The sequence below is a fragment of the Anolis carolinensis genome, chromosome 4, assembly GCF_035594765.1.
Source record: "Anolis carolinensis isolate JA03-04 chromosome 4, rAnoCar3.1.pri, whole genome shotgun sequence".
In the NCBI taxonomy this organism is placed as follows: Eukaryota; Metazoa; Chordata; class Lepidosauria; order Squamata; family Dactyloidae; genus Anolis; species Anolis carolinensis.
This window is the reverse complement of record NC_085844.1, coordinates 175953032-175977071: the sequence shown is the minus strand read 5'-3', so window position 1 is coordinate 175977071 and position 24040 is coordinate 175953032. Positions and strand designations below refer to the sequence as shown.

The 24040-nt window shown below is 41.1% G+C and overlaps 1 protein-coding gene across 2 annotated transcripts in view; it reads right to left on the bottom strand.

Moving 5' to 3' along the window:
- Nucleotides 1-23611, bottom strand: part of glis1 (GLIS family zinc finger 1) — a 267434-nt gene extending 243823 nt beyond the window's left edge. The window contains exons 1-2 of one of the 2 annotated variants that reach the window (XM_062979605.1): nucleotides 23404-23611; nucleotides 19218-19592 (exon numbers count right to left, since the gene is read on the bottom strand). In XM_062979605.1, the coding sequence (XP_062835675.1) occupies nucleotides 19218-19554 (337 nt within the window). In that variant the 5' untranslated portion in view covers nucleotides 19555-19592; nucleotides 23404-23611. Of the gene's footprint in view, nucleotides 1-19217; nucleotides 19593-23403 lie in introns of those variants that run through there. The other variant, XM_062979606.1, reaches the window with a different exon arrangement.
- Nucleotides 23612-24040: the final 429 nt, after the last annotated feature.

Here is a 24040-nt window from a genome sequence, read left to right as displayed (position 1 = left end):
TTTTAGTATTTTGCACAACATTGGAAATAGATTTGTATGAACAACTCTAAATTATTTTTGCTAGGTTTGGTATTTTTTTTCACCTAAGGTTTAGCTTTAGTTTTTAAGTACTTCACTCCAATAAATCGAGCAATAGCAGTGAATCATTGGCACACACTGGCAATAAAGTTTAGACCTTATGCTACTTGCCGGGAAGGTCTTTGGCTTCTGAGTGCGAGCATATATTCCTACTCTTGTATATATATTCACTTGTAAAGTTATTTGACTACAGAATGATTATTATTTTATGAAAAGTTAGGCATTGATTTACACATTGAATATGCTCTGTCTCAGCCAGTATGTCTAAATCCTTCAGACCAGAAAGGCAGGCAAAATACATCATCTACTATTATACGTATTTCTACTAAGTATTAAAATATCAGGTCCCAAGAGTCACATTTCATACAGTTCAGCACCGTTCCAGAATAAACTAAGTCTTCAACCCCTTAAGAGCTTAAAATAACAGCAATTGAAATATGCATTTAAAAGTTAGTTTTATGGTATTTGCTGATGTCTTTTTAGAGCCATTTTCCTCTAAAGTAAAACATGCAAATAAACACAAAAAATCTATTTTTCATTCCTCAATCAAGCCTCTTGATGTTATCAGTAACTCCTTCGAACATCAAGGATCCTGTGAATCTAAAAATCATTTGTCTGATCTCTGAGACAAATTTACAAATCAGATTTATTTCATTGCTATGCTTTTTATTAGGAAATTGTGTAAAACCATCAAAGAACCATTCAAGCATAACAATACCAAAAACCAATCAACATCAACCAGGACATCAAACCTTACAATATTTACGTTAATGTACTGATTGGCCAAATAGAACTTGGCTCATTACTTTGCAATGGTTTGAATAAGTTCTTGCAATTTGTAAATATACAAAACCACATGAAAATTGAAAGGGCGTAAGTTGGATCTATTTCATACAGCAGCATTTTTCCCAGTAATCGTCAGCGATGAATAATAACGTAATAAAACACAAATTAAACCTCAGAAAAGTGGGAAAATCCTTTTGCCAGGTTAGAAATGAGGCAAGCGTTTTTCAAATAAGAAAGCCTTCACACATGCTGGGTGTCTTAAGTAAGAAAAGGTTAGAGAGAAAACTTGGCATCTTGTGTTCAAAAGGCATTCATGACTAAACTCAAAATTGGAATTGGAACTGAATTTAGACGAATTAGTCTTTGGCTTTTCACAGGCCATGGGGAGGGAAAGACATTTGCAATTATTAAGGAAAATTTTAGAATCTTCTATACATACATTCATTTGAAAGCAATAAATTAACATTTTATAATAATCCGCAGTCCAGTTTACATATATCCCTTTCTAGGCTGCATTGAAAGACCCTGCTTTCAATGATACAATCTTGTATTTCCCTGGATAATAAGTATATTACAACACCCTTCACTTTAAACAGTCAGTACAAATTGAATATCCGTTATCCAAAATGCTTGGCATTAGAAGTATTTTGGATTTTATTTTGGAATATATGTATTTCCAGATATATACATAATGAGATATCCTGGGGATGAAATTACTGTATATACTCAAATATAAGCCAATATAATATAACAAATATAAGCCAATATAAGCCGAGGCACCTAATTTTATCACAAAAAAAACTGGGATAACTTATTGACTCGAGTATAAGCAGAGGGTGGGAAATGCAGCAATTATGGGTAAATTTCAAAATAAAAATAGATACCAATAAAATTTCATTAATTGAGGCATCAGTAGGTTAAATGTTTTTGAATATTTACCGTATTTCAAAGAAAAGCAATAAACTAGCTCTCTAAGTGGAAAAGTAGGGGCAACAAAAACAATATGGTATCAACAATAACCTAATAATAATAATAATAATAACTTCATTTGGATCCCACCCTATCTCCCCATGGGGACTCAGGCCGGCTTCCAACATAGTAACAGGCAAACATTCAATGCTTATATAAACAATGTAGAGCTAGATATAAATCTATAATTATAGATACTAATTTCACATATGCATTTCCCCCTGAAACGTTTGCAAATCCCTCTATGTGTGTGTGTGTGCATTTCCCCTACAATATTTGCAAGCCCTATATATATATATATATATATATATATATATATATATATATATATATTCATATTTTTCTAGACATGTCTATATATTTGTGTGTTCATTCCCCCCTGTAATATTTCCAAGCCCTATATATAAGTAGGTAAGAATATATTCATATATATCCAGACATCTCTCTTTATATAGATATTTGCAGAGACTTGCAAACATATGAGGGTAAATTCATATATAAAAATAATTTATATGTATGGCTACAGATACACAGGTACATGGATCTATATGTATAAAGGATTTGCAAAGACCTGCAAACATATGAGGGGAAATTCATATATAAAATTAATGTATATAGATAGATACACATATAAAGGTACATAGAAATTGCAAAAGCTTGCAAAGGGTTAATGCCTATATATCTGTAGGAGAGTTTAACAAATATTTCAGGGGGAAATGCTTTCATAAGATTAATTAATATATATTTTCCTTCTTCCTGACTTGCAAGGGTGTCTCTCTTTTCAAAACATTCCCTTGATTAAGAGTGAGGGCGGCTTTGCAAAAGTAAACACACTGATAAGGGAGGAGAAGAGAGAAATAGATCACATATTGCAAGCAATAGCCTGCAGGCTCCATTGCGGCCTTGACCTTGACCCCATTATAAGCCGGGGGAGGCTTTTTCAGCTCATAAATAAGGGCTGAAAAACTCGGCTTATCTTCGAGTATATACGGTAATTTATATTTCATATACAAATTATACAAATAGCCTGAAGGTAATTGTATACACCACAGTTTTAATAATTTTGTTGTGTACACTGAACCATTGGAAAGCAAAGATGTTACTAGATCTGCTACCCATGTCGCCAGTTTCAGGTCTTGGAGGATTTTGAAATTGGATACTCAACCAGTATACAGTACATAACTGTAACAAGTAGCTATCAGCATTTATCTAATACACATTTATAAAAACAATAATTCTTACCAATGTCCAGCTCCACATCAGTTTAAGAAACATATTTATTGGCTTACCCCTTATACTTCACAAGCCGTGCACATCCAGCATTTTTCTTTAATGCTGCCTAAATTCGCAAAGTTCATCCCAGTTTTTATTCCAATATACTACAATCATTTACATTTTATGTATTTTGATACTGTGTTTTTGTAAAGAAGTATACAGCTACTGATATTTGAAAAGGGTAGGCCACAAATACAGCTTTTCTTTTCAGCAGGAACTTCCACCATGTTTACTGGGACCAGAAGTGCTGCTTAAAGCCTTGAGCAACACTATAGGTATCACTGGATCATGACTTTTTTAATTTTAAAGCTGTAATTCTTCTTTTGTGAGTTCTGTTTGTTTTTTCTCCTACTAGAACCACAATTTTCCTCATGCTAACAAGGCTATGCAGAAATAACAAATTCAAAATATTTATGAGACAACTTTGCTTCAGTTTACAAGTTCCATGAGTGCTTTCTGAAATCTCACAAATATAACAAGTTATGAACCATGTATTTGGCTTCAAACCTTGCTTTTCCAAAACTGTTAAGGTTGCTCTGTGCTTTTTCAACGGCATAATAGAAACTTCACCCTCCCTTAATCACAGAAAGTCAGGCCAAATGCTAATATGGTCCTCAGATCATATAGAGGAGAGCTTCAAAATGTTGTAGAACAATGTGTCTTAAGCTCTCTAATGTGATGAAACAGATTTCCCCTCCAAATGTATTCCAGTGACTGGTGCTGTATTTGCACCCACTGGTTATAATAATTTATTTCCTTGCCACGGAACAATAGCCAATGAAGTGCCTCCAGTATGTGGACCACTGTTGTGGCGTGCTATTTTTCAGTGTTGTCTGAATATTCCATACCACATTCCTTTCCTGATTTTTCATTTCTTGTTTTCACTAAGCATTGTTCCTACAGCAAGTGATGATACTAATATCTCAGCCTTTTTCCAATTAGTTCAAGCCAGCATACATATTCCTCCTCCTCTCGTACTTCATCCTCATCACAACTCTACAGGGTAGTTCAAGCTGAGAGTGACTGGCTTCATGATTTCCATGGCTCAGTGTGGCTTTAAACCTGGATCTCCCAGGTCCCAGTGTATCAGTCTAAATCAGTGGTGTCCAACTTGTGGCCCTCCAGATGTTTTGGCCTCCAACTCCCAGAAGCTTTGGCCAGTTTGTCCAATGGTCAGTAATTCTGAGAGCCGAAGTCCAAAACACCTCGAAGGCCACAGGTTGGACACCACTGCTTCAAATGTTTAGACCACATTGACCTTCAGCGCCTATTGTGCTCACCAAGGATGCTCAGTACATCTCAATACAGTTTTTTAGGTTGTGTCTTAGGAATATTTGAATCTCTGTGAACCTTGAGATTCCTTTAACCTTGCTGATATCGTTTTCTTGGGCTTGGATGTTGCTGTTTTGGCTATAGAAGAATCCATCCACAGAGACCTGAGGATATTCTTAGCATAAAGAGTAATGATGTGAAGTGCACCAAAACTAATGAAAGCCAAACTAAAATTAAAACTGCTTAATTATATGTTGGAATGTGATCCCTATGTCTTGTTTAAAATAAAACACCTGTATGAACAGCCATAGATCAAGATATTCGAGATTATGCCCATTGTAATGTATCTCAAACAGATATCCAGTTCTTCTTTAGTCACAACTCTCCTCCATGAACGTTTACTGTTTTCACCAATTTCATATGAGAATGTATTTCAATGGTAGATGAATTATAACAGACTTCTCAAATCCACAGCATCAAAAAACTGTCCTCAAAATATAGTCCACACATACAGAAATAGCTACAAATCAATAGACAAATGCCCAACTTAAAAGGGTATGGTTGGAGAGATGCACTCTCAAAAGAAGATTCAAATATATAGGAAGAGTTCCTTGCAGAACTGTATCACATTAGACTAGCCTTTCTCAATCTTTTACCCTGGAGGAACACTTAAAATAATTTCCAGGTAACAGAACCCATAGATACTGTGCCGTCCGCCAGACAATAAAAAAAAACTATAAAGCTGAAACGTGCCGTCCTTTATCCGGGCGAACTGCAAATCCCTATAAGCTGTCCTAAAAATATTGAACGACTGAGTCTGGAAAACTTCAAAAAAAAGGATGTTTATTCATACAAGGTTGTAAACTTGGCACAGATCTTAAAGTTACAGAAAATGAAACAAATTTCTATGGGTTTGTTACAGAATTATCCCTGGTTCCAGAAGGCAAAGGTGATTATATAACCACTACACCCTAATCACGCTGTCTATAATAGAAGGAGAAACTCTTTCCTTCCCTATCTTTACAGCAAAGATTAGTTCTAGAAGCGACGGAATAACCTTGCTCCTCTAATTAGATTTTCTATTCCAGATCAGTATAATTCAATACTTATCTAATTTGGATAGGCTTAGATTGGCCTGGTTTTGAGGATGATTTGTCCCAGTTAGCTTTGCACAGCTGCAGCACGTTGGAAGACTATAGCCAAAATGAGGCTCCAAAATGGAGACTAGACCCTGGTAAAAAAGGGCGGTCCTAAGATGTTGTACTCTTTGACCAGTCATTGCAAAGAAGACTGCAGCCAGCTCTTGCAGACTCCAAGCCACCTTTCCTGGGCCTTTGCAGCCAGAGGCTGAAACAAAATGTAAAGGAGGGAAAACAAACAAACGACCAATAGGTAAGGCAAACCATCGTCCTGGGGGACGGAACACTCCCCGCTTAAATTCCCAGGATGTGGGAATTTACCACCCCAAAATACAAACACCTTTGCACATATGACAATACAAACACTAGAACTTTAAACATCTCCAATAAGCAACACGAGATCACTAATTGGTCTGTCCAAAATGGACACTTTGTCTCTGTTGCAAGTCTTTAATTGAACTTTCCTGACCTTACCGTCCGGGCAAGGAAAGGTCTTTAATACAATGCCCATGGGCCACGCATGGCGGGGCGAGTCTTTGTCCTTTAACAACACAACGTTGTCAACCTCAATGTTGTCCTGTGGGCTTTGCCAGATTCTTCTAGCTTGAAGCTGTCTTAAGTACTCAGCTTTCCACCTTTTCCAAAAGTGGTTGGCCAAGGACTGCACCTGTTTCCACAGGGCACAGTGAGTTCCGTCCGGAACTGGCAACATGATGTCCTTCCATCCTGGCACCTTTCGTGTCAAAATAAGTGCAGGGGTCAATGGCTGCAAGTTCTCTGGGTCGCTAGTAAGAGGAACCAGCGGTCGGTTGTTGATGATTGCTGTAACTTCAGCCATAAGTGTTACCAAAACATCATGCGTCAATGACCTATGACTCAAAAACATGGCATTAAGGATTTTGCGACTAATACCAATCATCCTCTCCCAAACACCACCCATATGGGAGGCGTGGGGAACATTGAAAGTCCACATAATTTGTTCAGTATTCGTAAAGTTCTGAACCTTTGGGTCTCTCCCAAACCTAGACACACAATTGAGTTCTTTGGTCGCACCTACAAAATTGGTGCCACAGTCAGATCTAATAGACTTAATCGGCCCTCTGAGAGCTATGAACCTTTTCAATGCGTTTAAAAATGATGAAGTGTCCATTCCTTCTATGACTTCTATATGGACAGCTCGTATTACTAAACAAGTAAACAAAACTGCCCACCTCTTGTTATTTACAACACCACCCCTGGTTTTCCTAGTGACAACCTCCCAAGGACCAAATACATCAATTCCCATGTGGGAAAAAGGGGGGTCTGTCAAAGTCCTGTCCTGAGGTAACTCAGCCATCAGCTGACTCTGACTGTTACGTCTGAGTCGCCGACATTTGACACACTTAAAAATAACACTGCTGACCAAACTTTTAGCATTTACCACCCACAGGCCTTCATTTCTAAGGGTCGCCTCAGTCAGAGTTCTACCTTGATGGTGAATTTTCTCATGGTAGTGACGAACCAACAACAAAGCAATATGGCTATTGGGGGGTACAATGATAGGGTTCTTTATACACACTTTGAGTTTAGCCTTAGCTAACCTCCCTCCCACTCTTAAAATGCCCTCTTTATCCAGAAATGGGTTCAGCTCACGCAAGAAACTCCGGCTGGGGGTGTTAAGCCCTTGTTCTAACCTGGCTATTTCTAGACTAAACTCATGCCTCTGAACTGACCTGAGTATTACTCCCTTAGCCTTCAACATGTCCTGAACTTGCAAAGGCTGACTATCTTTGCAGACTAAGTGATGTATGAGCCTAGCAACTGCTCTCTGAAGACTGCGCCACTCTGAAAAATGCTCAAAGCGGTGTAGTTCCAGGTAAGATCTTTGGCCTGTCTTGATTGCAGTGGTGGTCTTGCAGGCTGTTATTTCTGGAACAGACTCTGGTAATTCTATGCTTTCCGAAGGTGAAAAGACCAACGGGAAGTAGACATCCGCTAAACATCGGGGACCCATCAACCAACTGGATCTTAAAACTCGTTGAGCTGATGCTCCTCTAGAAGCGATGTCGGCTGGGTTGTCATTTGTGGCAACATGATGCCACTGGCTAGGTGTGGAGCTAGATAGAATGTTGTTAATTCTATTTGCTACGTACACTTTGAATCTTTTGGTTGTGTTGTTGATGTAACCAAGCACAACTGTACTGTCCGTGTGGAAATGGACATCTTGAAACAAGTCTCCTATCTCTTGCTGGATGATGCGCCAGAGCTGGACAGCAAGAACTGCTGCACACAATTCCAGCCGGGGTATTGAAGTTCCCATAGGAGCTATTTTGGCTTTTGCCATGATGAACCCAACGTGGCAGTCATTCTTGTCCCTTTGCCGCATGTATCCCACAGCTGCTATGGCTCGTTCCAATGCATCACAGAAGATGTGAAGTTCTGTGGTGGGTTCTATCATCGCCTTGCAGGGAACAAATTGTCTGGGAACTGTGATGGTTTCCAGTCCTTCAGCTTGAGAAGTCCAATTTGCCCAAGCTGCTTTCACCGATGGGGTCAGCTCTTGATCCCATCCTATCTTCTTCAGTGACCAGAGTCTTTTTTCTGTCACATGCCTGTTGTTTGGCAAAGTGGGTTTTTCTGCTTTAAAAGGCAGAGGGGCTATCCAATTTCCCTCTGGACTCCGGGAAACTTGAGAGTTCATGATCTCTAAAAACCTCTGTTCATCTTTGGAAAGCGCTGTAGTTTCATCCCTTTCGGAGACTTCAAAGATGGAAGAATACTCTGGTGTTATCCCCTGACAATAGACCGAGATATGACTCAAACAGCTATGCATTAGTGTGGGGCGACTGCCTTGAAGCACGTGCGCATGACGAGTGCCCACCGACGATGGAGGGTGCATCCTATTTATGCACACCGGGCCTGTAACTGTCCAGCCTAGTGGTAGCAGCTGAGCAATGGGCGCCCCTGGAGGTCCCTTAACTTGGTCGTTCACATAGAACAAGTTCGGGCAGTCCGCACCAAGTAGAAGGGCAATGTCCACATCTGGACGGAAAGCAGGTAAGGCGTTCTTCAGCCTTCGCAAGTGAGGATGGGCTTCCACGACTTCTCTGGTGACAATCTGCCTTTTGTTCCGGGGAATAGAGGAACACTCTATGAGGTCTGGTAACTCGAACAGTCTCTTCTGGTCACAAGAGGAAACAACAAAGCCGGATGCTATGCGACCCTGCAACTTCTTTTTCCCTACACAGGTGGACATGGTGTAGTCAACCGTCTGGGTTTTTATGTCAAACAGTTGGAAGAACTCTGGAGTCGCCAGGGAGGCGTCGCTTTGTGAATCCAAAGCCACGTAAAGTCTCTTTTTAAGCCAAGGTCTTCTGGCTGGATATACATCTGATAGGCAGATGGGATGGCAGACTCTGAACTGGTGTACGTCAGAGCGTAGTTCAGTGCAGGCGACCGATGGAGCATCCTCCTGCATCCGTGACGCGGCCTGCATGTTGGTGGCTTCAGTAGATGACCCTTCTTTGGAAAACGTGTCCCCTTTGGCGTGGGAGACAGCGTCAGAGTTGTGCATCGCGGTGCAATGCTTAAGGCTGTTACACCTTGCGCATTTGACGTCCTCTTTGCAGTTGGATGCAAAGTGAAGAGTTGCTCCACAGCACCTAAAACATATGCCCAGCTTCTGAACAATCTGTTGTCTTTCTTTATAAGGCTTCTTGCCAAATTCCCGGCAGTTGGCTAAACTGTGAGGCTTTTGGTGAATGGGGCAGAGCACCTCCTTCACCTCTGACTTGGATTCGTTGGCCCTGTGCTGAGTTTCAACGGCCTTAACACTAACCGGTCTTTTGGCCTCTCTGGATGGTTTTTTCTCCACTTTAGGTGCCTTCTCTGGCTGGGTCCCTTGGTATAAGGTGGGGAGGCCCGTCTGTGGATCATTCCTTTCTCTGGCCGCCCTGGTGATGAACTGGACCAAATGAGAAAATGGAGGGTAAGCCTGGGAGTGGGCCTCCTTGTAGTTGAAGACCTCCTGTCCCCAGCGTTCTTGCAAAGTGAAGGGTAGCTTGGTCAAGATCTGCCTCTGAGGCATCTCAAACCGGGCAGTTCTGGATTCTCCTTGGCCGACTCTAATTCCGTAAGGAGATCGCTGAGGTCCCACAAGAGTTTGAAGTCTTTGAGTTTTAAAGCTGGGAACCTTTGGAGCTTGTCCATAAGAGATGCTTCAATCTCTGTGCTGGCCCCATACCTCTGCTGCAACCTGGCCCAGGCCTTTTCCAGGGCTTTGTCGGGATCGGCTACGTGGGCTGCGTAGATCTTCTTAACTTGTGAGGATGAGGCTGGGCCCAACCATGCAGCCAGAAGAGTCAGTTCTTCCTCAGGCAATAACTTTAAGTCTCTGATTGCTCTCTGGAAGGTGGCCTTCCAGAGAAGAAATTCCTCAGGCTTGTCCGAAAACTTTTCGACACCCTTGTCCTTAAGATCTCTTCTGGGGCTTCTGATGGAGACAAGCTGGGACTCTGGCGTCGAAGGGAACAAGTGAGGAGTTTGCTGTTGTGGAGTGGACTCCCACCGTGCACCTTGCGTCAACCTTTGGCCTCTTGGAGGGATGACATCGACCGCTGACGAATCGATGGCTCCCTGTGCAGCTGTCTGTAGGGGCCAATTAGCACTCGGCCTTGAGGCCCTGATTGACTGACCTAGGGTTTTAGCAGGAGGCACAGGTAGCTCGAGCAAGGGTGAGCTCCCCGCTATGACGCTCTGCTCTGCAGGAAACTCAAAGGCGACTTTGGGGCCCTGCTCTGGGTAGGGAGAGAAGTCTTCCTGTTCCTCATCCGAAAACTGGCTGTTCATGCTGCCGAGGTGCGCAAACACTTTGGCAGAAGGATCCTGTATTGGTAACTGGCTTACATTTTCTTCTGTAAGTGGCTCAATTAGGGCTTTGGCCAAAGTCTCAGCCCTTACCCTTTTGGCAGCGGCATCCATCTTTATTCTAAGCATCTCTATACGAGCCTGTTCTATTTGCATTTTGCTTTGTCTAAGGGCCTGTTCTATTTGCAGTCGTTGCTCTTCTTCTTTAAAGGGAAGGGTGAGATCAGCTGCCTTAGCATCAGCCTCCGCCCCCGCCACTTTACTCTGCAGCTCCAGACATGCAGCCTCCTTGATGCGAAGGGCAGCTAGGGAGGAGATGGCACTTCCAGCAGCGGAAGATCTGTTGGAACGGCTGCAGTCGAACAAAGCGCGCTCCCTCAAATCAGATGCCTGGCTAGAACAACCAGACTTCAGGCTACCCAAAGGGGACTGTCCTTCCCTGGGCCCAGCCCTTGGCTGTACCGATGGGGAACTGGCCTCTAGGGCATCCAGAGTGACCCTCACCCTATCTTCTTTCTCTCTAGTATCGACTAGGAAATCCACTATTTCTAGCTCTGTGTCCTTTCTATTAATGCGTTCAGCAACTTGGACTACCTTTGCTGCCAAACGCTTCCAGAGACTAAAGGTTTTTTCCAGGTCTAACCTTAAAAACGATGGTACCTTCGAAGCATCTATGCTCTCTATTCTGGCTATCATTATTGTTATGCGCTCCCATGTTGATTCCAACTTCACATGGAGGAGATCTTTTTCCTCCTCAAGTTGGGCTAGTAACTTGGCTGAGGGGTGTTTAACTCTTTGAGGCCTATCCTCCCTGCCTTCAACTTGAGAAGTAGGTTTACCATCAGCACCCCTTTGAGATTGCACAGACATTATGACCCTTACAGCAAGTTAAATTATACGAACACAAAGCAATATGAATAGCCCAATGTACGGCAAGATTCAACACTTAAAAATCTACTTTGCAAAAGAAAGAACCTTTGGTGCCAAACTTTGGCGGACAAACTGCAACATGACAACTGGTGGTCAGTTACCACTTGCTACCTTCCTTGAGAAAGGAAGGAGGGGATCTCCTTTGCTCAACTGACTCAAGCTGCCAAAATGACGACTTTGCCAAATTTGCAAACCCTACGTGCACCGTGGCTCGGGGCCTACCACCGAAAGGGCACCGAAGCTGGAACTAGAGAGGAGGGGAGAAGAAATACTGTAAATGAAGGACACTCAGAAGGACGAAGTGGCAAGCGCTGCCGGCCGAGTGCTCTGGCCGAAATCCTGATGGCTGGGAGATGAAGAGGCAGGTCAAAGTCGGTTGAGTGCTCCGGCCGAACTCGCAGCAGCGTTGCCAGGCCTGTCCAGGTTCTGGCCTGGTTCTGGTGGGCTCCACGCCTCAGAGCCAGCCAAAGAACTGTCGCTGGAGCTCCGCGGCTCGAGATCTACCGCCGAGGGAGCCCTGGACGTTGCTGGGAACTGCACAGCCTGTGCAAACCCAGAAAGCCACTGGGCCACGTGCGCACACGCGAGCCAAATAGCAAGGAAATAGAGCCTCACTATTTGACTCCTTCAGGTCTGAGAGCGGGCTCCACTGACTCAGACGCTGGTAGAGTCTTTAGGTATGCAGACTGAGCTCAGGCGGAAAAGCCGCAGCCTATACTAAAACTTCCTAAACTATAAAAAACTATAAAGCCGTGCAAGCTAGCTCAAGCGGAAAAACCGCTGATCGTCCTCAAAACTGTGCCGTCCGCCAGACAATAAAAAAAAACTATAAAGCTGAAACGTGCCGTCCTTTATCCGGGCGAACTGCAAATCCCTATAAGCTGTCCTAAAAATATTGAACGACTGAGTCTGGAAAACTTCAAAAAAAGGATGTTTATTCATACAAGGTTGTAAACTTGGCACAGATCTTAAAGTTACAGAAAATGAAACAAATTTCTATGGGTTTTAGTTACAGAATTATCCCTGGTTCCAGAAGGCAAAGGTGATTATATAACCACTACACCCTAATCACGCTGTCTATAATAGAAGGAGAAACTCTTTCCTTCCCTATCTTTACAGCAAAGATTAGTTCTAGAAGCGACGGAATAACCTTGCTCCTCTAATTAGATTTTCTATTCCAGATCAGTATAATTCAATACTTATCTAATTTGGATAGGCTTAGATTGGCCTGGTTTTGAGGATGATTTGTCCCAGTTAGCTTTGCACAGCTGCAGCACGTTGGAAGACTATAGCCAAAATGAGGCTCCAAAATGGAGACTAGACCCTGGTAAAAAAGGGCGGTCCTAAGATGTTGTACTCTTTGACCAATCATTGCAAAGAAGACTGCAGCCAGCTCTTGCAGACTCCAAGCCACCTTTCCTGGGCCTTTGCAGCCAGAGGCTGAAACAAAATGTAAAGGAGGGAAAACAAACAAACGACCAATAGGTAAGGCAAACCATCGTCCTGGGGGACGGAACAGATACAAATTATTCTATCTACAGCTCAAAAGAAATTTTTTCCTATCATGATCTCTTGTGGAACCCTAAGATTCCAGTGAACTCTTGTTAATAAACACTGCATTAGAGATAGTTGCTAGTCTGAATGTTCAAACTCAAAATATCTATGCCTATCAAACGTCACTACTGATATGTCAGGGAGAAATGGTTTTATCGGGCCTTCTACAGACTACAGACACAGCAGCTTTGCATAGGCATACACTTTTGCCGTCTGTCAATACGTGCATTCTGATATGATACAATCAAGAAAAGGATACACCAGTACTACATATACCATTGCATGTTTTAATTACTCTTGGAGCTCTTTTGGTCAGTCAATTATGTTTCTGGTCAATTCATCCCATCTCAGAAAATACATTTCTGCAGAAGATATCTCATCTTAATTAGAAAACAGGAGATAATTTCCCAGTGTTTCCAATTAACTATGCCTTCAGAACCCCTTGAGAGCTTGAACCCATCATTCTAAAATAGTTAACTGGCATGGTATAGCTAAACTACAGCTATAGAAGATGGCTTTGAGAGAACAAATTTTGCTGATTTGTTGTAAAACATGATGTTTTGGTGCTGAATTTGTAAAATTATAATGTAATTTGACATTTAATAGGCTTTTCCTTAATCCCTCCTTATTATCCAACATTTTTGCTTATCCAACGTTCTACTGACCCATTTATGTTGGATAAGTGAGACTCTACAGTATTTTGGAAATCTTTCATTCATAGAGTCTTCTTAAATCAAAGTAAACTTATTTTAATAATTACCACTATTACCAGAGATAGAGGCTGTGTGTGGAGAAAACATGGTTACTTTCAAAAAGTTTAGAGCAGAGTTAATTTAATAGCACATAACAATGTTTAGACATTTCGGAACCTAAGAATAATGTTAGCCATTAAATGAATACCATTATCAAAAATGTCAATAATATAATCTCATCTATACTATCTCCTACAAAATAGCAAGTTACAAAATATTCCTCTCCTATTATTGCTAACATATAATTCTGACAGCCAAATAATTACAGATACCCCAGCTAAAGAGGGACTTCCAGCATTTGCCCCCAATAATTCTAGCCTGCTTCCCACAGACCCAGAGCCTTTTGCACCAGATATTCCAGTTTTTAAGTAAGTTGAAACTGAGGCCCTATCTACCCTGCTGTATAAAATCCAGATTATCTGCTTTGAACTGGATTATATGGCAGTGTAGACTAAAGGCCCTTCTACACAGTCATATAACCCAGAATATCCAGGCAGAAGATCCCACAATATCTGCTTTGAGTCAAGTCTACTTTATTTATATCCCGTCCCATCTCCCCTTCGGGACTCGGGGCTGCTTACTTTGAACTGGGTTATCCGGGTCCACACTGCCATATATTCCAGTTCAAAGCAGATAACGTAAGATTTTATTCAGCTGTGTGGAAGGGGCCTCCAATAATTTAGTTTAAAGCAGATAATATGGATTATCTACTTTGATAACCTGGATTATATGGCAGTGTAGAAGGGGCCTCAGATAATCCAGTTTAAAGCAGATAATGTGGATGTTCAGCTTTGATAACCTAGCAGAGTAAAAGGGGCATGAATTTACACAATGATATGCTTAAGTAAATATGTACATTTAACTTTTTATTGTCATATATGAGTGAAACTCTGTTTTATGTCTGCGTTGCCTGTATCACACTAAACACATTGATTTCAAGGCAAGAAGTATGTGCATGGTTCCACTTCAAAGTGTGAGACTCAGGAAGCCCCTGGCTCAAAGTTATCTTCAGCAATGACATTTCTAGCTGCTTTAGATAAATTCAATTTGGGAGGGATGCCAAAGTTCAAACTGGAAACACCTGACACTTGCAATGAGAGAAAAGATGCCCAGAGACCTTTCTCAGATTGGAAACAGAAGGAACAGAGTTAATATTTTTCCAATCAAAATCATGATAACAGCAAAGAGTTTTAAAACCTCCGTGTTACAGTCCTGATCTATGCCAAGATAAATTGAAAAAGAAAAGAATCAAAGAACCACGCAAATATCAGGCTAATCCATATGAATAGTGTTGCTTGTCTTTGAGCGCTGTCTTCTGCTTTTATATCTCTAATACAGTAATTGTTTTTTTGTTTTACATATATTTTTACTTATTTTAAAAGTATTTATTCCAATTACAGAATCAACAATTTAAACGCATGTTGAGTTTATTAGCCATTTTGTTGCTTTACTGAGACGAAGGGCTATGAATGAACAAGTGTACACACACACAAGCCTATTCCACAGATATTTATTTGGTGACAGTAATTTAGACCAGAAATAAATCATAACTAAGAACATAGTTTGCGTCTCTACAACTGGAAAAAGCTGGCAATCCATATTAAGTGGGGAACAATACAATCCCTGTCCCTGGGTAACTATTTGTTTGCAAAAGCTCTCACCCTCCCCTGTCTTTTCTTTGAACCATACTGAGAAATCTCAGCATTAAAGGCAAATGGGACTGTGTTGCAAAGAAGTGGGATGTCTTTTAAATACCAGTCCTATTGACAATGGAAGACCATTTGTTTTTTCAGTTTAAATCCCCCTTCCTTAACATCTCACTGTCTGCATCACTGTTCTCCAGTTAAAAGTACAAATGAAGGCAATTTAAAAAGAGACAGAAGTTACAGGTTCTCATTATTAAGTACTCCGCATGCAGACCTTTGAAAAGGTGGAGAATAAATTGCCACAAGTGAACACAAATCACATATAATTGTGTGACGGGTCAAAGCTATTAACTAAGTTCATATTGTAACACCCTTAATCCCACCACAATATCAACTGCTTAGTTATATACAATTTATTGGTTTCCCATCCAAGTAACTAACAATTCCTTCTTGAAAAGGACCTTGTAATTCAAACACTAAATGTTTGGATATAACAAATAAGGGAAATACTTAAAACTGGATTATGTAAGTAAGGGCCCTCCCACACAGCCATATAACCCAAAATATCAAGGCAGAAAATCCCACAATATCTGCTTTGAACTGGGTTATCTGAGTCCACACTGCCATATATTCCAGTTCAAAGCAGATAATGTGGGTTTTATACAACTGCGTGGAAGGGACCTAAGTACTCCTTAAGTAAGTACTCCAGTTTTAAAGAAGGAATACAGTACTTGATTCTGGATAAGTCAGTATGGCGCAGTATGGCCTTTGGACTTCGATTCTAAAGACGAAGCTCTGAATCCCCATTTGCCCAAGTAATCCCACTGGGTGACACTGGGCAAGTCACATTCTCTCAGCCTCAGAGGAAGGAAAAGGTGAGTCCCCTCTGAACAAGTCTTGCATGGAAACTCCTTTATAGTCTCCCAAAGTCAGAAATCACTTGAAGGCACACAAATGCAGCAAATCCTGCTTGAATCCCCTTTCTTCCTAAGTATATTATATAACAGTGGGCAGATGATTCTGTAAATCCCAAAAAACAAAACAAAAAAAAAACAAATGGAAATTAAACAGAGACCACTTCAAATAGCTTCATAGATCACTATTCTTCTTGTCGCCCAAGGATGGAGACCCATAGGCTGCATATTGTTCCCAACCACCCTTTTTACCCGCAAAAAGCAACAAACCCCCCTATATGTATATTGTAGCCCAGACCACAATTATCTCTATGCCACTCAGTCCCCCAGGTGTTGCCTCTTCCTCCCCAAATCCATTCCAAACCCCAAAGTCCCCTTTAATACAGTAGAGTCTCACTTATCCAACACTCGCTTATCCAACGTTCTGGATTATCCAACACATTTTTATAGTCAATGTTTTCAATACATCGTGATATTTTGGTGCTAAATTCCTAAATACAGTAATTACTACATAGCATTACTGCGTATTGAACTACTTTTTCTGTCAAATTTGTTGTATAACATGATGTTTTTGTGCTTAATTTGTAAAATCATAACCTAATTTGATGTTTAATAGGCTTTTCCTTAATGCCTCCTTATTATCCAACATATTCGCTTATCCAACATTCTGCCGGCCCGTTTATGTTGGATAAGTGAGACTCTACTGTAATAATAAAAATTAAGACAGAAGATCAGTGACATTCCTTCCAGTATAGTAGGAGCACATCAATATAGTCTGCCACCCAGATGCCAACTGCTGCTTTAAGAGATATGTGCTAAAGCAGGAGAAAATGTTTCAAGCGGAAATCTGATACTTGAAAATTGATGCATTAAAACCGACATGTTTTTAGAAGAAAGAAAATACAGAGATACAATAACATATTATTAAGAGAACTTTCTGAAATATATGGATTAGAATCTCAACAGACGTTTGCATAATAACCAAAAGTTTAACAAAAGATAGGCAACCTACTTCTTTTGTTACTACTTTGAAACAGAAAACCAACAGCCTGAATAAACCCAGATTTGCTTCTGCATCAAGGCCTTACTTTCAAATTGTTCTCCTCGCCTCTTCTCTATGGGCTGGATCTCTATGGATTTTCCTATGAAAATGTACAGCAATCTCCATTATATCTCATTGGATCACTTCAAGAACATCTATGGGCCCTTCTACACTGCCATATAATCCAGAATATCAAGGCAGATGATCCACATTATCTGCTTTGAACTGGATTATCTGGGTCCACACTGCCATATATTCCAGTTCAAAAAGCAAATAATGTGGGATTTTATTAAGGTACGTGGAAGGGGCCTATGACTTCTTGGAAGTAAAATGTCATCTCTCGATGAACAGGTTTACTGTGCCACCACAAGTTCCAGCAGATCAACCTGAAATCCAGTTGGTGGCATTCAATTTCCCTTGCAGAAAACAGGCCTGGGCCTTTTTATTATTTCAACAAGCATCCGAGTGCAGAAAAAAACAGCTAACATGATCATTGGTTTCAGCAGCTACCCTAATAGAAAGATTAAAACATCTGAGGATTTTTAGATTAGGAAAAAAAATAGTGAGATATAATGAAAGTTTGTAGAATGATGCATGCTGCAGAAAAATAAGTTTTCATTATTTACCATAATGCTAGAACACGGGTTATCAAACTAAAAAGAGACCATTGGAGGACTTAGGATAGCCAAAACAATGTACTACCTCCTGATATGCATAATGAAAGTGTGACATTGATTTCCTCAAGATGCCCACTAATTTGGGATGTTTGAAAGGGGAATTTGAAGACTCGGCAAAAGTAAGATATCAATGGCGATCAGTTGTTATAACTGTATACCTTCTCCAGGATCAGATCTTAAGGAACAGATGCAACAATAGCTGCTAGGGAACAATAACATGAGAGGACTATTGCTCATGTCCTGATGTTGCCTTTCCCATTGGCCACCGAGGGAAACAGGCAGTCAAACTTAAAAAGACTTTGGTCTGATCCAGAGGTTTGGGGAAAATATTAATGGAGAGAAAGCTTATGCTTTTTAAAGACTTTATCGGGGGGTTTTCCAATGTATTCTGTGTGGATCCAGTGATTACGTTTTTATGGCTACCTACCCTGACAGGCCTTTAGATGGTTAATGATAATGTGAAGTTAATATTAAAATGCTAGGCACATCCACACACAAAAAAATGTGCACGTCAAGTTCAGCATTTTCACCACATAATGGGAATCACCCACTTACCACTTCAGCATTTTCTTTGGTGTGTAGAAGATACAATATGTATCGTTCTGCCTTAGTAAATGCAGATTTTATTTTCATTTTAGTTTTTGAGGATAGCATACACACTGGACTATCATGATACAGCCAACTCATATTGTCTATACATGTTACCAGATCTCCTTTCAGAAGATCTCTATTCAGATCCTATTAATCCCTCATTTAAACTCACTTCCAAATTTTCAAAAGGATTACAAGAATAAGATTAGATTACAACAAGAATAAGCTACAATGAAGATGCCCATCAATTTGCAACAGAGTGCTATACTAAATTGGTACAGAGAAAATGACAAATAGTAATTTTGAAACTGGAATGTCTCAGTCCAAGCACAGCAAACTCCTTCTGTTAGTACATTCTCAAATGACATTGATTTTTTACACAAATTCTATAGTTAATTTAATTTTAAAACATCAAATAAATAGATATTAAGTCTATATAAAAGTATGACAATTTCTCTGTCTCTGAAAGAATGAGCAGGGATTGCCTTTCATTGACATGGTGCCTTTCACAGAATTGTGTGCCGATACATTGCAACACTTGGTTTTGTGATTTCTTGTAAATATCAACAACCGAGCAGGAAATTAAATGGGAAGATCTGGTTTAAATTACCTTGTGGTGAGAGGAAGGATAAAAAGATACTGAGCTAACAATTAAATAAATGACTAAGAATACAAATAGCATCTTAAGAAACAAGGGGTGGATTTCAGAAGTAATATATTTTACCATCTGTGTATTCTGTTACTCACCCTTCTGCTGGAGACATTCTCCGCTAACTTTAGGGCACCGTGTCTCCTGCGCCCGCTGAAGAATAGGAAATCTCTCAAATAAGCTAGATCTTTTTGGAAAGAGATTTAGCAGCGGTACCGGCAGCTCAGGCGGACTCCGCTGAGCATCAGTGCTGTCACCACCATTGCTAACAGTTATTTTAAAGGACATCTGGGAATTCAAGAATGATTGGCCGGCGTTGTTAGAGCAAGTCACTGGAGGCATGTCTTTCCCAGGCATGGCTTGGCATTTGTCAAAGACGTCAAAGAAAGCCACGCTGCTGTTGGACTTGGGATGCTCTGCCACCTCATAGTGCATATTGACATCCTTCTGCAGGAGGGAGCCTCCAAAATCTCCTACATCCAGCGGTGGAAAAATGGCAAAAGGAAGAGAGATGAAGCCTGCCAACTGATGAAAAGTTAGTCACTCAACAACAGTGATTTAATGCAGGTTTGGAAACATATTAGCTTCTTTATAACAGGTAAGAGGCACTCTTGGCTACCAACAAGCAAAAGATTTCTAGTCTCAAAGTTGATTGCTTTCAATTTTAGATTTAAAAGATTAAGAATATTCTTTCTCACACTCCTATGAACTTCCTCAGAGATTGTAAAAAAAAATACATTTTTGGACTATAACTCTTTGAATAAACTGGGTTGCTGTGAGTTTTCACATGTATGGCCATGTTCCAGAAGCATTTCCTCCTGACATTTCACCTATATCTATGGAAGGCATCCTCCAAGGTTGTGAGGTTTGTTGGAAACCAGACAAGTGGGGTTTATATATTTGTGAAATGTCCAGAGTGAGAGAAAGAACAAAGAATTCCCCCAGGCAGGAAGCAGCCAAGCTTTGAAGCTGCAAGGATATTTAATGTTAATCAAGGTGATCAATTGCAACATTCAAACTTGCCTCAAGCAGACAAGACTTCTTTTTTCCACCCTGGGCCTTCCCCAGATATATAAACCCCCCTTTCCTAGTTTCCAACAAACCTCACAATAAATGAGCTTGCCTGCCATTGATGTGGATGAAACATCAGGAGAGAATGCTTCAGGAACATGGCCATGCCGCCCGGAAAACTCACAGCAACCCAGTGATTCCGGCCATGAAAGCCTTCAACAGCACACTTTTTGAATAAACCTTCCAGCATTGCCAGTGGCCCAAAAAGGGGCCTTTTCTAAGCTCTAGCCCCACAGAGAGGCAAATGAATTCAACTTATTTTGAGAAAACTGCATTGCTTTGGAAGTACTTCATAGTCAGATTTGTTGTATCGACAGCAATTTTCTGTCTATAACTGGAAACAATCAAAGCCTATCTTCTAGCTGATCCAGAACTCACCAATAACTGGCTAATTCACAAGAGTAATTTATGTTAACCAATTGTGTGTTTCTGAACATTAAATAAATGGTTATATTTGGAAAATACTCTGTTTTAAACATTTCAGTATAATTTTGTCATTCGGTGTTGCAAAACTACTTTTCATACAAAGCACACACTAACTAGTATAATTGAAAGAGGGACCATTTCAAATCCCAGTTTCTGGGATGGGTCTCTCTTTCTCCTAAAACAGAGAGAGATGAGCTAAACCTAAGACCTTTGCAGGAACAAGAAAATGCTCTCAACAGACAGAGAACCTTGGTGGGGAGGGGTCAAAATTAAAATAAAATCAAGCTTTTCAATTCCAAGAGAAAAAGGTTACGAAACATTACAGAAAATACCCGATAAAATGGCACTCACTCTATGCCCATCCTGGATACACATTCCAGTTGGGCACTGAATGCACATAGACATATATATGCACACACATACCGATATATGTGTGTGTGTGTATATACATATACACACACATACATACGCACATATATACATACAGGAGTAGATGGTAATACTACCATTATACTTCTGATTAATAGCTACCATCCCGTATCTGTGCCGTTTGCCCCATCAGCTCGATAGACACCTTGAGCAATGATCAATCTATTTGCCCCCCAAGGAACTGGGAAACTGACACTTCTGTTCGATGTTTAATGTTTTGTTTTATGTCTGATACAACAGGTTGCGTTTTTTATTTAATTTTAGTTGTTAGGTAATAATATGTTTCTATATATTGGGTTGGCAATTTTTGTTATTATGGGTATATTATTCTTGGATTTGGGTATTGAATTTTTATCTTTGTCTTTAATGTTTGTAATACGCCCTGAGTCGCTCTGGGCAGATAGGGTTGAATATAAATAAAGTAATTCCCAGATCATGGATCATTCTTGTTTTCTGATGTTGTTGTTGTTTTATATAAAATATTATTATTATTATTATTTATTACACATACATACACACATATGTATACAGTGTTCCCTCACTTATCGCAGGGGTTACGTTCCAGAACCACCCGCAATAAGTGAAAATCTGCAAAGTAGGGATGCTATATTTATTTTAATATTTATACATTATTTTAGTAGTTATACACTATTTCAAGCCTTTATCAACTAATCGTGTGTTGATAAATCGCCTCCTTCTCTTTCCGTTGGTGCTTGGGCTCATTTTCTCTCCCTTCGGCTTCTCCTTCCTCCCTTCCTTAGGCTGTAAATTGTAATTTTTTATGATTTATAATATTCTTTTAGAGTTTATTGAAAAACCACAAAATAGCGAATCCACGAAAAGTGAACCGCGAAGTTGTGAGGGAACACTGTACACATACAGTAGAGTCTCACTTATCCAACACTCGCTTATCCAATGTTCTGGATTATCCAACGCATTTTTGTAGTCAATGTTTTCAATACATCGTGATATTTTGGTGCTAAATTCGTAAATAGAGTAATTACTATATAGCATTACTGTGTATTGAACTACTTTTTCTGTCACATTTGTTGTATAACATGATGTTTTGGTGCTTAATTTGTAAAATCATAACCTAATTTGAAGCTTTTCCTTAATCCCTCCTTATTATCCAACATATTCGCCTATCCAACGTTCTGCCGGCCCGTTTATGTTGGATAAGCGAGACTCTACAGTATATAGGTAAAGGTAGAGGTTTCCCCTGATGTTAAGTCCAGTCATGTCTGACTCTGGGGGTTGGTGCTCATCTCCATTTCTAAGCCGAAGAGCCGGCGTTGTCCATAGACACCTCCTAGGTCATGTGGCTGGCATGATTGCATGGAGCGCCGTTACCTTCCCGCCGGAGCGGTACCTATTGATCTACCCACATTGGCATGTTTTCGAACTGCTAGGTTGGCAGGAGCTGAAGCTAACAGTGGCCGCTCACGCTGCTCCCGGGCTTTGAACCTGGGACCTTTCAGTCTCCAGCTCAGTGCTTTAACTCACTTTGCCACTGAGAGAAGTATATAATATTTCCCTCCTCCAGCATTTAAAAATCCTAAACAATAAGGAGACAACAATGACGCTGCATATTGTTTTGTCCAAGCATTTGTGTCCAATAAAGTCTCCATCAAATGCAATTTTAGGGAGAACAATAAATGCCCTGCTAAGAAAGCTGGGAGGTTATTTTGCAACATATATTTTTTTTTCCTGCTAGATGTTTGGAAGCTGTGGAAAGTGGGGAGGGTGCTGATCTCTAGACCAATGTCTTGGAGCAAAGCCTTGCAAAGATTTCCCTAGCTCAAATGCAACAAAAGGTTGCCTTAAAGAAAACCAGTGGCCAGACTTTAGTGATGCCCGATGTCCAATGGAGGAAATGGCTCTTCATTGATTCCCGGCAAAAGACTTTGCCAAGCCGAAGAATGACTCTATCCAGGGAGCGATCTAATGCTGCGTTTCGAAAGAGAAAGCGCTGGAGGAATGCAACCAAGCAGAAATCACTGCGTCGTTTGGCGGATCTAGACGAGGCATGGGCAAACTTGGGTCTTCCAGGTGTTTTGGACTTCAACTCCCGCCATTCCTAACAGCCTCAGGCCCCTTCCTTTTGCCCCTCAGCCGCTTAAGCGTCCAAAACACCTGGAAGACCCAAGTTTGCCCATGCCCGACCTGTACTGTGGAGTGAATGCAGTCGGGACCACTTGAACTTCAGTGGCTCAATGCTCTAGAACCCTGAGAGCGGTCGCTTGGTCTTGAGCAGAGGAGGCGAAAGAGGACTGAGTCCAAGTGATGCCGAGTGCCCTCAACTCTGAGGCTGGCTCTACCTGCCTGCAGTCCCGGTGCCCACTCCCGCTCCCCTCCTACCTGCCGGGGTTCCCTCCGCTCGCTCTCTTCGCTTCCTCTCGGGTTGGAGGCGAGGCGGCGAGAGAGAGAAGGGGACGGGCCCGCCCCTCGGAGAGAGGGAAGGAGGGCAGGGGAGGGCGACGGGCAGCGCCTGGGCAAAGAAAGCGAGTGGCCACCGACACACGCGCCCACTCACTCGCCTCGGAGGAGGCCACGAACAAACCCACACACCGGGGAGTCCGAAGCAGATCTGTGTCCAACTCATTCTCATCCCGGGCCACATCAGCCTTTAGATTGCCTTCAAATGGCCATTGCATCCGTGGATACAGGGGGTCAGCTCTACTTCTTATTGGAAAATCACTGCATCCAATCTCTAGGCACGTATCCCTTTGGAAATACAGTAGAGTCTCACTTATCCAGCTCGGGCTGTGGCGCAGGCTGGAGAGCAGCTGCAATGAATCACTGCAATGAATCACTCTGACCAGGAGGTCATGAGTTCGAGGCCCGCTCGGAGCCTAGGTTTGTCTTGTCTTTGTTCTATATTAAAAGGCATTGAATGTTTGCCTATACAGTAGAGTCTCACTTATCCAACGTTCTGGATTATCCAACGCATTTTTGTAGTCAATGTTTTCAATATATCGTGATATTTTGGTGCTAA